We start from the raw sequence: 16,977 nt of genomic DNA on the forward strand, positions 1-16,977 counted from the left end.
AACTTTCGTCGATGACGACGTAGCAATCGCGAGGTATTCGCGAAATTGCCGCGTTCTCGACACATAAGTCGAGCTAAATGATGATATATGTTATGTCAAACTTTATGTTATCGAAGAAAGATAAAATAACTCAATAAATTTGCATGTTTCATTTCTAAATCTAAAATCTAAAAACAAGTTTAAATCTGCAAAGAATAAATGAGCACTATAAAGAGTATTACAAATTAGATTAAAATAAGTGTAAATGTATGTAATTAATTAGTCAGTTACTTTCATGATATTTGCTCTGTTGTCTTGCGTGCTAAGCTACGTTTTAATATATTCTTCCGCATCCACTTTCATTATTTTATCGATATTATAACGTGTTCTTTTTATAAAGTGCTTGCCTATGCGTGCACCATCGTATAATCGAGTGTACTGCAGATTACACGTATGAATTAAATTTACTATACACTATATACATAACAAAACTTACAATAGGATCATATTACATTCACACTGTATTAAATTCAATTATGTTTTGCGAATCATTAATCAATTCGGTTAAATTCATTTATTGATATTGAAGAAAGATTTGAAGGAAACATCGATTATTTATTGATTTTACTTCAAATATGCTTTCCGCTGATCAGATCGTGTTTATTAATAACAATCGATCGAAATGAATACAACAAAAATATGAGTTGTAAATTTTATGAAAATTAATTTATACGCAAATTATGTACGAACAATTTATTTATATACGCTTTAACAATAATTTTACTTTTTTGTTATCGAAAGTTGTTTATATAGTAATTTAGTAAATTTATGCAACGTTGAACATGACATACTATTTACATACTACGTTTTACACAGTAAGTTGCCGCGCATGTAGCGGCTTAAGCCGCCGAAACTTATATGCATCCTGGAGCTTATTGCAAAAAGGATGTTACAAGTTTTTGCGATTGTGCAATATTGGCTTGCATATACCATGGCGATCAATTGAATAGAAAAGGCGGAGGAAAACGAACACATGTTGTTCCGCCCTTGTGAGTCTGGTTATGGAAAAAAAAAAAAGGAAAAAGTGGAACGCACACGGAGCGTATAGCGTGCAAAAATATAAGCTCCGCTTGCGAGCGGCTAACGATGTATTAAATCACGGGGCGAGTTCGATTCAATTTCGCATACTCCAATTTTATCGTTTTTGCAACGCGGCGTACAGCTGTGAATGACATCCCAATGGGGGGAATGAGGAAGAGAGCGGATTTAGAGCTGAATGCAATCAAGCAAGATAGCTGAGTGGTAAATTAAAAGTGGGTTTATGCACGATTATCGATTAAAGCAGTCCGCTGGAAAGAGACGACCTGCCAAAAGTAATAATTTATCAGGAAAAATTAGTAGTTTAAAGTGCCATTAATATTCTCTCTCGCATATCTTTATGTCTGATTTCTGCATTTGATACGCGCGTCTTTTAAACAATTCAAATATCAAATAAATCTACAAGGTTGATGAAGAATTCATCAGTGAATAAACCATAACCATTTAAAAAATATATTATGCGAAAAAAATTATACGCATATATGATACAACAATAACAAAACAATCCATACGACTTTTCCATTATCCTCTTCCGTAAACATACTTGCGACAATAAAGCGAGTACTCGATCTGCGAATATCTTCATTTTAATTCTGACCAGACTATTGAAACAATATGTCAAGCTCTCTTTATGATACGACAGAGTTATAAAATAACAATAGCGCTTTTTCGTATCGCTCGTTTACTTTATTCAATCCTGTAACCGTGTGTTTTATCCGGGCGGCAATAAACGTGATGCAAAGCATCGGTCGGTTAATCCGATTTTTACGACACCGTGACCCTTCGTGACAATACTTTAAATTGCGGAAAAGCGCGTGAAAACCCAATTTCGCAAAGCATCGGATATCACGTACATACAACTAGGCTATAACCTAGTTTCAGCAGACGGACGGAAATGCGTCTCGCTGTGCGATGTGAATGAAAGCTGTTGTGTCACGATCCTCTTTGTTAGTTTAACGTTAGTTTTCCCTTTTGTCTTCTTGGTTTCTTTATCGCGCCATTTCTTTCTTTGACCGATTTTAAGTCCAGCCTGTTCCCTTGACTCTCAAGTAATTTCAGTGAATACGTCAGTTTCAGGCAACTTGAGAAGAGCTGTAAAAATCTCATTTCTTGTTCTATACCATGGTACTTTGCCGATAATCGTTTAAAGAGAGAAACTAATTTGCTACTTAGATGATGTTAGGTGACTATTAGGTGACGTTGCTACGAAAAAAAATGCAACTACATTTGTTAAACTGAACTATGTTTCTTCTATATTAAAAAGAGCAAGAAAACATTTATCATCTTAGACGAAAAAGAAAAACATTTCTTTTTACAAAAAGGTACGAATGTACCTTTTTGTAACATAAAAAATATTAGTACAAATAACAAATAAAGTTTAAATATATTATATAAATAAATAAATTTAATACATTTAATTAGATATTTTGTTTATTTGTCATAAATATAAAAATTATAAAAATTTTCAAGAGAAACTGATAAACCACAGTTTTAAACATAATAAAGAAAAACTTTAAAGAAGTTTATTTAGACAACTTTATTTAAAATATTGAAATTAAATTAAATAAAGAAAAAAATTATTCTTAGAAAAATTTTCATATTTTTCTTCAACTATAATTTTTGCCAGAAATTCGGCGAGGCTTAACTATCCCTCGACATAATTTGCATTGCTCATGCTCGTTAAAAGCATTCAATTTACCGCACAATGGAGAAGTTAACTAACTGGCGAGTTTGTACATTACCATCAGTTCCACGGACGATCAACTTCTAAAGTGATAAGCGAGTAGCGCAACGCTTACTTCAAGATCGATACAGTTGTTTACTCAACTTATAGCGCATGAATATTACTGCACGACAGCACACATGCACACGCATATCCAACTTTCTACATTATATATTTCTATATAATCACAATCTTTATCTTTATCTCCTGCTAAAATCGATTAACCCGCGTTACGCTATGTTGAAATAATATCCGCAGTATTATCATGATGGATGATCGATCTCTCTAGATCAACTAGTCATGCAACGTTACAAACATTTACAAAGAAAAAAAAAACAACAGAAAAAACCCATTGGAATTGGATTCCTTATTTTTAAGGTTGCGAGCAAACAAACGCGGATAAAAAAATTTCTATTTCTTTATTGAAAGGTTTCTAATTTCTATTTCAAATTTTTCAATCGTAGAAATTTTTACTCTTATCTTTCTTCTGCCGTCCTCTCTTGGTTGCCCAGCTGTGACATAAATAATTCGAAATTCTCGATTCATAATTGATTAGAGGTATTTTCATAGCAATTCGAATGAATATCTCATTGCGTGTGGCGAATCCAGATCTGAGTCTACGTATTCGGCGAAATAACCGTCCAGTAGATGCCAAAATCCGAAAGTACGTGAGCGAATCAAGAGCGTCACTTGAGCTGCATAATGCCGCAAGGTTATGCGATCATGCCTCGTGGATTATGATCTGTGCCTGCACATTACAGGTCGGTTTAATTTTATACGCGTCGAAACGCGCGACGCCGCGCCGTCCCGGTATAGCGATGCTCCTCGAAGATTGGAAGGCGTCATCTTTCAGAAGTTTACAGTATCGTCGGATATCCCAAACGAAATTAGATCCGCTCTCTCTTTTGCGCATATCTTATCAATAATTACCTATTTCCCACGGATATGAGGGCCACCCGGATATACCTAAATGATAACGACTCCAACGTCGCTAACACACGATCAAGAAGCGATCCATGTATAATGTAGTTTGAGAGTTAAATCTGGGTTGACTCTACGGTTAGCCAACCAATTACAAGGATTTCGTAGTTAATCCTCGCTTCAACTTTCAGCTCACGTCGGAGGAATCGACGTCGAGCGTACGGTTACTTAAATGTCTCGGATACGGACGGATTTAATACGCCACATGAACCTTTAATGCAAAATCGCGATACAGCCGTTTCTAACGAGGCTAGATGAGACGTAGCGTTCGATGGGATAAGAATTTGTTCACATCCTATGAATTTTATTTCGGAACTATAATACTTTTAAATTGTATACATTTTGATTCTAATTTAATATGCAACAAAAAAAGTATTTTTTCAATATCAAAGAGACGAGAAAAAGAGAAAGCTACGATTTATATTTTGGTATTCAATTTATTGGTATTCAATTAATTAAAACCATAATTTCTTTAAAAACTAAAACTATGGACATCCGTGCTTTAACTATGAGGAAAAGGAGGAGGTATTTTTGCCACTGTTTCATTTTTTTTACAGTGTGCAGAACGAATCGTGGCTGCATCTTGTTTTGACAGAAATGGATGAATGTTCTCCGAAGCCGCTTCGTTCTTTTTCTCGCGCGCATGTTGCAGCAATATTTTTCGTATCTTTCTCAAGTTCTCTCCGCGTCATCGCATCAGAAGAAATTCCTCATTCAGCCTGAAAAACCTACTCAGCCTAGCGGTTTCATTTTGCGACACTTGGCCGTATCGATCGCGCCAGGTAGGTTGGTCGTGTTGAATTAAATATACTCCAGTAGGTACTCTGTGAGACGACCGCGACGGACTTTCTGTAACTCGATAAGTTCTAATGCGAGACATAAGACTTGTCTCGTCGGTTTAAAGATGTCACAATTGTGGCTTCACACTTCTTATTCGATTATAATATAAGATGTATGAACATCGTATTAAGTTACATTATATATTTTCAACTCGGTTAAATTTTCAACTTTCAATTTTTATGTAGATAACGTGCATGTTAAAATTAATAATGCCAGGAGAATATGGAGAAATTGGAGAATAACTTGGATTAAAATTAAGTATTCTTAGAATCATAAATTCTGATTTTCCAAATAAACATACAAATTTCTTTTTGTATATGATTGCGTATATGATGTCTGATTTTATTTTTTATTTTATCTAGTAAGAAGATCTAGTACGCTATATTCACATTTATTTTCTTTTATTTTATTCCCGGAGAAACCCATCTCTTATCAAATCCAAAAAACGAGGTTTCTCTTTTTCTGCCCTTGACCATTCTAAGTTAGAAACGGATATATAGGGAGACAATGGATTCTGTGAGTCAATATATATAATGCAAAAAGTCACGCGAAACGAAGTTCGGGGACACATTTCAACAGTTCGAGGATGGACAATCGGAAAATCAATTTTTCTTTCTTTTATATCAGGAGGACACTTTTTCTGATACGTATCGACATAAATGACTGCAATCAAAGATAGCATCACTATTATTATTTGACATCGCAAAAATATAATTCGATCATGCATAATTATATCATATGAATTCACGATAGCGTTTTATCGTTAAATTACTTTCTTTTGAAGTAATTTCTTATTTACGCGTTACGCATATCATTTATTTTGGAAATGCCAAGTAATATTCCTCTGCTTTATGTCTTCTCTTATCGTCAATAATCAATATCTACAGCCTTATTCCACTGCTGTGTTGAAAGAATTCTGAATTTTTAGAATCTTTCCAGAAAATAACAAGAACGAAACTCCGTGTCTTGAAATTCTTCAATATCGATATTGCGTCCTAGAAGTTTGTAACTCTTCTTCTCTTCTGGTAACCACCTCATCCCTCCTAAGAAAAAAATTCCGTGGATACGAGACGCTCTCAGCTTTAATAAGAGCGCGACATCCTTTCCGACATTTAACGCGAGAAAAAAGAATAGTTGGTGTACTCGTGGCATTCCGTAACTTCGTAGTATAGAAGTTCTATTTTGTACATAGTTATATGTACGGAATGTCCCAGTCTCAAATACAATTAACTTTATTTACCAAACTTTTGACTCAATTTGTAGCCAATTTTATTCAACCAAAATTTTTATCTCAGGTACTTCATTTTAATAAAACTTTTTCTCTTTCTAACATTTTTGCAAATTATCTTTACTCTTTTATCTTCTTTGTTTAATTCTATTAATATTTACTTGTTAAACAAGAATTCGAAATATGATTTCCTGGATTTTGATTTTCTTTTAAACCGGATTTTTATAATTTAAAAGGTATTTTATTTAATATTTTATTTTCATTAAAAAAAAATTGACGGTCATGTCGATCAGACAAAATACGCGGCGCTTTTGTGAGGAGTAGCAGATAGAGGGGAAGAGATCTTCCATGATGTGTGTGTGTGTGTGTGTGTGTTTTGTGTGTGTGTGTGTGTGTGTGTGTGTGTGTGTGTGTGTGTGTGTGTGTGTGTGTGTGTAATATACGCGGTTGGCGTATCGATCGACATATCTTCATCCTGCTGAATTAAACATACCCACGTCCGGGTAAAATGACATCAGTTGTCCTGTAATTCGATGAGCTTTAACACGAGAAATAAGACGCGAGACACGAACTTGAAAACCGATACAGTCGTCCGTGGAGACGGCAACAACAACCTAACTCACTCGCATTACATCGCGTACAGGATGAAGTAACTTTTATCGTGAGTAATGTTATCTTTGACGGTTGCCGCGAAGGTAAATGTCATGCCGGTGTTATTGGCTAAAGTGCACCGATGACACGGACAATCGCACTGAGACTCATCTCAGTCACGTCGTACTCGATGACGAATACAAGAAATTTTTACATATAGAGAAGCAGTATCGATCTCCGAAAAAACGATTGCTCCGTGATTTTCTGAACGTTAGATGGTTAAGAAGTTGAATAAATAATAAATTTGTGATAGCATTTACTAGTATACCTAGAAGTAAAAAATAGCAGTTGCAAAATTTATTATTTTATAATCCATTAAAACTTTTTTTGTCATTTTGTGCCTCTCTGCTTCATGTCCACGATGACGTAGTTCCGTGATAGTGACGCTTCGACTTCCCTAACAATTCCACTTCGTTACCCATTTTTGTCGATGAAGGTAAGCGTATAGAATTGATACACCAGAAGCCGATTTTACAAGATTGGTTTAGATATCAAATCGGATTTCAAGAATAAATCGACATGCAACGTTCAATTTTAATTTAACCAACTAATCATTTATTAATCGTTAGGTGAGTCATCTCTAATCATCGCACAAATTTATTGATATATAATGAATTTTGCACAACCACTGCTTCAAATATTAATGATTATAACAATTAGTATGTAACAATTAGTCACCAAATCTCTATAAGTATCATTATTTAATAATATTCACTCTATCTTTTAAGATAAATATTAAAAATTATTATTTACTTCTTCGCGTACGAGTATTTATTAAAAATACATTATATATAATATTTTAGAAAGTAATCATCTTTTCGGAAGTAAAAGTAGAAAATATGTTTAGATAAAATTCTTCTACCCAATTTACAAAATGACATTAGTTGTTCTACCTCTAAAGTATTGATGTTATCGTGACCTACTATCCTATTTCCTTTGCAGAATACTGCGCATGCATTTTAACAAGCGACAGTATTTTAACGAGCAACATTGCGATAAATATCTTTATCGTAACATTTGATACTTATCCGTATTATTCGCACGGTAGCGTTTATATGCGCATATAACAAATTGAGATGTATGTACAGCAAATATAATATAGAATAAGTATACGATACTATAACACATCAGTCAGAACAATTCTGAAGTTTTATTGCTTTTATTTTCTCAATTCTCTCCAATTATTTATAGCTGTCATAGGATCTCAGGAATACAAGTTTATAAAAAATAAATTCACCGAATCTATTATATTAATAGAAAGATGTAAATTCTTTTAATAAATATGTATATGATCTGTTTTGTTAGCATTTGAGTTTATCCTGTAATTTCTTGCAATAAAAATCTTGATGTTTTATTTATACTATTTATCATTAATAAATAGAACAACACAAATTAATGTGTGTGTGTATATATATATTATTTATTTATCTGAATCTTTGCGGCGCATATTCCTGCATTTCCGTGATAAATAAAGTGTCAACTGAAATACACCTCAAATTGGGACAAAAACTACAGATATTAACTCTTATGATAAAAAGCAATGGACAGCATGGTTCCGAGTAGATCGTGCATTGCATAAATGTGAGTCGCGAATACATAATTCATACAGCTGTCCACCGTTTGGTCATTTGTACAATTTTTTCACAAGCTCGCGTTGTGCCACACTCTAGCAAAACAAATTCTAGTATAAATATCTACCACTATTCCTATCACTTTCTACGTACATATTATCATTTATGGTATGCATGAACATATCGAGAAAACTATTGAGAAAAGTCCGGTTACAAAAATTTCTGGCTTATGACGCGTCAGACGATGCATAGCCAACAAGATAAAAAGTCGGCTTTTTATAAATTGAAAGACAGTTTAAATATTTGAGAAGTTGGCTCCAAAACGGTGAATTTGCATTTTATTATTTCCTCAACAATCAAAAAAACTGTTGATATGTTAAAGAAGATCAGATCACGTCGCTCGCAAGCGTAATGAGTTTTTAGCAAGAAAACTAGACTTCGATATAATCAAGCAAAAATGAACCAATATGGAGCATGACATAGATAAATATCGTTAACGAGAAGCTTGTGTGAATGTAGCTTGCCAAAATTTGCTTTTTCTGCTTTTTCTTATCAAGCACTTTCTGAATAAAGTTATTGAAAAGAAATTTAATAGCTTTGACTATTAAAATTAATTAATTAACATATAGACAACTTTGTTATACTATTCAAAAACTTTGTTAAATATTAAAAAAAATAACCTTTTTAATTTATAATTTTAATTAATAATTAATAATTTTATTCAATCATATTAAAGTTTTGTTCTTTATACATTTTAAGCTTAATAAAATAATAAAAAGAATACATCGAGAAATTACATTAAAGCCGAATGATATTCCGAATAAATCTTCATATAATTTATTTCAAGAGCGTAATTTAAAAGCTAAATTTTTTTATTACTACTTGTATTTTACTGTTACTTTATAAGTAACTATGATATTATAGCAAGATGTCATTACGCATTTCACGAAATAAAATTATTTAATTCATTCACAAATGTCATAAATTAAATATCTCAAATTCATAAAATTTTATTGTTTATTCAAAAAAATAGAAAAGTAATATTACAACCAGAACAATTCGATTGCTTTGTAGAATGAAACGTCTAAATAGCGTAATATTCTATAAATTATACTTTATATCTTTCGTAATTTCTTACAATTACTAAAAAGCCGAAAACTGGTATTAGTCCCGTGCGACCCGAGGTTACGAAGGTCGATTCAAGTTTAGTTTCAATGGCGCCAATATGTTGGAATCAGTTTCTAAAAATTATGCCAAACGTAGTTTACGTCGTCTAAACAAACTTGTACGAATATGTATACGTCACTCGAAATTTAGATTGCTCAATTAACATATAAATCGTATCCCGATAGTATCACGATGACACTTGATCTGAAATAAGGATTACGTCACAAGAATCATGATTCTAACCAGTTATTTTAATATTTATTCAAAAATATTTATAGAAACTTTGTACGTGTGTATTAATCTCCCATATATAAAAATTTATAATATATGCTCTCAAAAAATAAATTCAATTTTAAAGTACACTTTGTTAAACATTTATTATTCAGTCTTCAAAAATCAGATTATACTTTCCTCACTCATCTATCATTTCATAAACATTAAAAATTTAATCTATTGATGAATTATATTACTTTGTAAAGAAACATTTCATTTTTTAATGTTGTCAATCTACAAACCGCTTGACCTGAACTCTATTTCATGCGAAGTAACTTTGTCTTTTATCCTATTTTCATTTTGTACTTTTCCTTTCTACAATACTGTTTAGCATTTTGACTCACAAATGAAAATAAGAAAGTGTTAATTAGAAAAGCAAAAATAATTTACATTAACTTAAAATCTTTATTACAAAGAAAATATGTTTGTAAAATAGAAAAATGTACTTTTTTCTAAAAAAATAGCTAGAAATTCATCATAATTAATAAAAATTATTAATTTTCTTAATAGCATTATTGTTATGGCATGGTGTACACATTCCATTATCAGAGTTGTGAATAATGTAAAATGTTACAGAGCAGGCTCGCTGACCAGCAAGAAATTTATACGCAATATTTGATTGCATTAATTTTACCATAAAATAGCAATGATCAGCATGTTGTCAGATAGAAACCGATCATTAATTAATCAAATATGTCTTAATATGATAATTACTGGTATCAAATGACTTCTAAAAGTTTTAATAGAATTACTATTTGCAAATGAAATTAAACATTTTTAAATTTATAAATAATTAATTTCTTTATAAATATAAAGAATATGTTAGTTAATATTTATTCAATTTTCTTAAAAATTTTTTTTTATTTAATGATGCGAGAAAAACTAGTTTATTATAACCAGCAAATTTATTTCAGGAAACTTTCATATGTAAACAGAAATTAAATTTCTAACGATATAATCTATTACAAAGTTTTGTATAGGAATATAATTTAAGGATTAAAGTCGACACTGGTTGCGATTCAGCAAGAAGAATCGATTTTTAGATTAAAGATTACTGTATGATATCCCGTGAGTTTGAATTACAGATCGCAGCAGACAAACAAAGGACTACAGCTCTATTTACCATAGAAAATATTAAAGTCATTTTGTCGATGTCATCGTCATCAATAAATCATACTATCGACGTGGCTTGCTGTCGGTCGGAATTGAAATCCGAGATCGGCAATATAGCTAGGTTGCTATTATTCGCAGTCGGAATTGTAATTGCTATCTGAACTTGGTCGACTCGATCTCGCATGGCCGACTGCAATCTGTCGTTGAGCTCGGCCTCCACGAGTAGACTAAGTTTCCGCAAGGGCACGACATCGATATCTCTGCGTCATCGTAAAATACGGAACAAATACACGAGTGAATTTTTTTCCACAGCAAGAGGGAGAGCGAGAGCCACATTGGTTTCTCTGGATCGCAATCCTCAAAACTAGTCCAACGTAACATCGCGTAAATCACGGCCGTTCTCCCGATTTATGCTCCCGATAGAACGGGACTTCTCTTACCGCCTAGCTATAAAATTTGAATAAAGCCATTCGTAAATTGAGCGCAGGCCTTCTCGCTCCCGACTCAACGCATTCAACCAAAAGCAAGGGCGAGGGTGTAAGAAGCACGCTTTGAGAGTCTAAGAAGATTAGTCAACTGGAGAGTGACTATCCGTATAGAGAAGCAAATGTATTCGCGAGCGTTGGTCCAAGTGATAAGACCAAGGATAGGAAAAAAAACTCTCGGATGCGATGATAACGGAAATGCATATCCAGAGTGGAACACGCACTGCGTAGAAGCCACTCCTCTCAGGACCGTTGCCGTGTCTGGTTCCACGAACGAAAACTGGGTCACCGGCCACGTACACTCGTACTCTCGTACGAGCTCGAAGCTAGGAGTTTCGTGTGCGCGCACGCGCGCGTACACGTGTAAGTGGCCGCGAATCTACGTGTATACACATTTCGCCACCAGTTCTCACCCCGTGGCACGTCCGGGACGCGACGTCAATCCTCATGCGTCCGGGAAGGGCACCGCGGCGCGTGGTACGAACGGGGACAGACGAGTCCTCGATAAAATTCCTGCCACGATATCGCTCAGTAAAGTCAGGATCGAAATCAAACTTTCGAAACTGAATTTAAAATGATAATTAAATGCCGTCCCGAATTTTCAATAATAGCATCTCGTGACTAGTACGAATCTGCACGGAATAGTTTTAATCGGTACATCCCTCTGTTCTGTCTTTCCTCTGCCCCCACAATCGATATTCTTGTCAGATTTTCTTCATAATCAATTCGTATCTCTTCCAATGTATAGTCTATTTAACAATCGAATCATATTTAATTTTTTGAAAATATGATTTAGCATTTCAGCGATAGTATTATCAAAATTGTTAAATGTGGCTTTGTTGCGAGTAAACTTTTAAATCGGGAAATTATTTCTTGGATTAAAGTTATTCTTACTTTTATTATATTAGATATAATAAAATATCTTTTATTATATTAGATAGCAATTATAAATTTAAGATAATTTGTGGGCATCGTTATATTAAATTATCTCAGAACTTCGATATAAATAATAAACGTTATTCTATTTTCACAAAATAATTTTAAGATTATTTTCATATTTAATAAATTATTCAAATGATTTGAAAATTGCAAGAATGTGATGTATGACTAACTCTCTTCCTCTGAGAAAGAATTTCTCATGGTATTTATCAACACAGTGAAATCATACTTGATACTTTTCGTGTTATATATAGTGTTGTATATTTGCTCTTGAATAATAATATGTATATATAAATAATGCGCATATTCGTTATTACATCTAAAATTAACAAAAATTATTATTTTTATAATATTTTTACTTTTAAGACATATAAATCATTTGTTTATTAATATTACAAATGCTTTTAATAATTAAATGTTAAGAACTATCAATATAATTTTTTGTTGTAATTGAAGCAAAATGAATAAAAGTCAAGAAAATTATTTAATAATATAAGTATTATTGAATGAGAATGTTTTGCTTGTCTCTTGTGTTAATTAATATTAGAAGAAAATGATAACTTTTGAAATTAAAATATATTACACGAATAATAAAATAGTACGAATACAATAGATTTATAGAAGAAAATACGTATAAAAAATAGATAAACCCCCCCCCCCCCCCCACACACACACACACACACACACACACACACACACACACCACATATACACTATAGTAAAATTATTTCTGTTAATAAGTTGTTTTCAATTATATCACAAATATTTATTCAGTATCATGATAATCTTTAATAAAATTGGTTCATGAATGAAGAGTGCACGCGCAGCTTATAGGTCACATTATTATGTAAAATTAATTTAATTGTATAAATTAATTTATCTTTAAAATTGATAATCAATGTATAAATATTATTGGTAACATATTATTTGTGAAAGCTTTTATGTAACAATTATAACCTTGTTCATTGTCGTAACGATCATATAAACAATAACATGTGAAACAATAAAAAAAGGCAATCTCACCAGGATACGTCCAGTGGTGGTCTGTCCGGAAATCAGCTCGCCGGCCCAGTCCTTGGCCTCGGTCATAAAAGTTCCCTCGAACTCCTTGCCCTGACGGGCCGTCTTCTGCTCCTTCTGCTTCGGGTCATTTGGGGAAAGCTCGGGCTCCTTGCGACAGCAGAGGAAGGCGAACGCACGCCAGAGGAGCACGATCAGCAGCCCGGCGAGGAAGGTGAAGATGCTCGACAGCAGGAAGCACCACCATTTCCGCTCCTTGAGGCAGTCTACCGGGGGCTGCTCGGTCGTCCCTTCGGTCGTCATCCCGGCGGATCTCTGCTGCCCCCGGGTCACACATTCACCGGCGGCTATCACAATCACAAACGGCAGCTGCGGCGGCCAGTAGGGCACACTTTATGCGCTTCATAATTTCGCGCCGCCTCCGAGGGGTGCGCGACACGCGCTAGAAAGGATCTGTACGCGGCCCGCTTCCGCGTCCTCGCGGTACACAGCTACCACGAGCCTCTTCTTTTTCTTTTTTTCTTCTTATGAGTGCGCGTTCTGATCGAACAGAAGATCAGCGAATCTCTTCCTCTTTTTCTCCGTTCTCTCCTGCCACGCACACTCGTTGGCACCCCGAGCTCGTTTTCCTCTCTCTCTCGCGCGCGCGTGCACTCTCACCCTCTCAAGTTCTCACTCTTTCTCTCTCTCTCACCCTTTCTCTCTCTCTCTTTCGCTCTCTCTCTCTCTCTCTCTCTCTCTCTCTCTCTCTCTCTCTCTCTCTCTCTCTCTCCCACTACCTCTCGCACTCTTCCTTTCTCCCCTCTTTCTCTCCCTCTCTTACTCTCTTTTTTTATCACCCTTATACACTCGTTCCTTCGATTTTGTCTAATAATGTTCGTACTATCTGTTTGTTTCAAAAATGTCTTTCTCAAGCGTCTTCAAAGATCACTCGATGATTTGGCAGATGCACTACTGTTCGATTTACGATTCGCCACTCTCGCCACTCGAATCTACCCCGACGCGAGTATACGTCAATGTTTTCGCTGGACACGCGAGACTCGCCGAATTTCAAATTCGGCGTCCTTGTCCTTGGCGAAAGCGCTTTAATTTCCTGTCCACGCAGCTATCACGGTACGCGCAGTAACCAGCCGCGGATACTCTGACCTGATGGCCTGAGAGGCTTGCGCTGCGTTGATTCGTTTTCACCACCCTCGGCGGCAGCCGCTGCCGCCGCCGCCGCTGATGTCGCAGGTGCGTATTGCTTCCAGACAGAGTCCGTGGTCGAAGGGGATGTTCTCGAAGCAATGAAGAATAGACAGAAGAAACAATTCACTGAACACCGACCACCGCGTGTCACATACGCGCGCTCATACGAGTACACAAGTACGGAAGTATTCCGTTTCCTGCTGTATTATACGTATATTAGTATATTATACGTATTATTACGTATGCTCTCTCTTTCTCTCTCTTTTTCTTGTATTTATTTTTATTTATATATAATTATATCTTCTTTGTTTTTTTATAATGCGCGCGTGAACGGTACGGATGTAGCAAGCGCGGCTCGCGATCGCGTACACAAATGAAACACGAGCGGACGATGCACGATAATTATACGGACGATTGTATCATTTTTTCCTCTTTTTTTTTCCCTCTTTTTTTTCCTCTCTTTTATATCTGCAACCGCGCGCGCCCGCTTCTCTTAACCTAATCGGCTGAGCACTACCGACGGCGACGGCGACGACGACGACGACGACGACGAGGACGACCGAGTGTCCCAACTATACCACTGCTCCGCAGCAATCAATACGCAACAATGGACCAGGACCAATAAGCTCAGAGCTTTTCCTGACGTAGACGCACGCTCTCTCGCTCTTAGCCTATCCCCTACCACCCCACACGCGGCCAATTTAGTACGAGCGCGATGGGGGCGCTTGTGGGGGCGTCGCGTGCGGCTGCGCTAAAACGGGTACAACTACTTATGAGCACATTTGGGGGTTGCTGCGTGGAATATAACACGGATGTGCGCGCCATTATTTAACTAAAATTTTTCATCATACATATTTTTCTTTAAAAAATTCTAATCAACTTCTAAGATTCTGTTATCAGAAATTATTGCATTAGTGCAAGGAATAAGATATACATATATGTTTATCAAAATGAAATGTTTTAAAACAAATAGCACCTTATGAAGTTAAAAATATGATTATAATTCGAGAATCAATTTCCCATTAACTTATATAAGAATGTCATACATACGCAAACTGATTACTTATGATGAATATACTATTATAAACTATAATTCTAATATATATACATACGCTTCTATAAATTAAAAAGTATGTTTTTTTCTTACATATATAAATTGTAAAAACTGTTGTTAATTTTAAATTAAGCAAATTTGACTACATTTTAAACATTTTTTAAATGATATATTATACATTTTTTATTTTCAACTTTTCTGATTTTGTAATGTCTATTGATTTATGGACATATATCACAATTTAGTATATAAAATTTAGTATATAGTATATAACTTGACGCTTGAAACTATATCTATATCTATGTCTTTTGATAATATCAAATATATCTTTATACTTTTAAGTAATTAAATAAAAGTCGAATTTATTTTCTCTATTTTCGAAAGACTCAATTTTAACTAAAATAGTAAATTTTTGTGCTAAACATTTAGCAGTAGCGTCATCTGTAACAAACAGATATAACGAAGTAACATTTCGATAATATTGGCAACTGTATTGTATCAAATGGAAAAGTTAATGCCAAAAGACAAGTTATTTTGAAAAAAACTGTTCAAGTAACAATAATTATTTCTCCTAGGATTTGAAATATTTGTAAATAAACAATTTGTAAATAAATAATTAAAATTTGGATAAGAAATTTTAATTTAAGTTTAAAATTATATTAATTTACGTTTATTCATTTTACCTTCTTTTTAAGTTAAATGTTTTGCAACTGTTATAATTTACACATAATTAACAAGTTATTTTATGTATGACACATGATATTTCCCAAACATTTTCAGAATTTACATATGCTAGAAGGCTATACCAATTATCAGCAATCGAAGTTATAACATGAACATGCTCCAAAATTGATATACCAACAGTGAAGAAAAGCTTAGGTGGCTATGTAGTTTACATCCACTTTCTCAGTTGGCGTTAGCGCGTAGGAGGATTTTATAATTACAGAAAACATTATTTTGCAATTATCAGGTTCTTTTCTAATAAACCAGGATCAGAGGGTTCTGTTATGCTGGAATAAATCTTTAAAAAATGAGAGTGTCTTCATTGAAAAAGATACATATAAAAGATAGATATACTCGATGGGTTTGCTATCTTCATCAGGAATTCTCGATTGGTTGGACTACTGTAATACCATGGCTAAATACATTGAATTTATGAATTGAATACATTTACAACTTTGAATAAAACAATTTGGAACTATTTTTCTTCTTTTATAATGTGATATTTGAATTAATAAATTAATAAAATGAAAAAAACAATATTAAGACAATATAAAAACAATATTATTTTAATGTCATTATTTTTACAAATTTTCGAAGATATATGCTTTCAGATAATATAAGCATAAAAAATAGAAAACCTATTAATGTATATTTCTTTTTTTACAATTAGAGCTGTAGTATCTATAGGATATTAGAGGAAAGATTCATGTCAGTATAGTAGAATTTTCTGACCAAGTTATGAAACAGAGCGCAGCACCATCGTTTTATTCTCTCTACTACCCCTTATGGCTTTCTTACTTATTGCTAACAATTGCTAATGGCAGCTGGTTGTAGTTAGTTGACTGACTTATGGTTTATTAAAAAAGTGTTTCCAAATCTAAAGTGTAATTACAGTTTTGTAGATTAGATAACTTATTCTTCTACTTTTGTCTATAAACTAAGTT

At 34.0% G+C, this 16,977-nt stretch overlaps 1 protein-coding gene across 50 annotated transcripts in view; it reads right to left on the reverse strand.

Annotated features, from left to right (window-relative positions):
* slo (calcium-activated potassium channel slo) overlaps positions 1–14,917 on the reverse strand; it is a 101,323-nt gene extending 86,406 nt beyond the window's left edge. For 12 of the 50 annotated variants that reach the window (XM_089071771.1, XM_089071738.1, XM_089071745.1 and 9 more), the window contains exon 1: positions 13,072–14,916. In XM_089071771.1, coding sequence (XP_088927897.1) covers positions 13,072–13,371 — 300 coding nt within the window. In that variant the 5' untranslated portion in view covers positions 13,372–14,916. Of the gene's footprint in view, positions 1–13,071 lie in introns of all 50 variants that reach the window. The other 38 variants (XM_089071757.1, XM_089071772.1, XM_089071756.1 and 35 more) reach the window with 6 other exon arrangements.
* Between the last annotated feature and the right edge of the window lie 2,060 nt (positions 14,918–16,977).

The sequence above is a fragment of the Pogonomyrmex barbatus genome, unplaced genomic scaffold, assembly GCF_055798465.1.
Source record: "Pogonomyrmex barbatus isolate J1 unplaced genomic scaffold, ASM5579846v1 scaffold12, whole genome shotgun sequence".
NCBI classification, from domain to species: Eukaryota; Metazoa; Arthropoda; class Insecta; order Hymenoptera; family Formicidae; genus Pogonomyrmex; species Pogonomyrmex barbatus.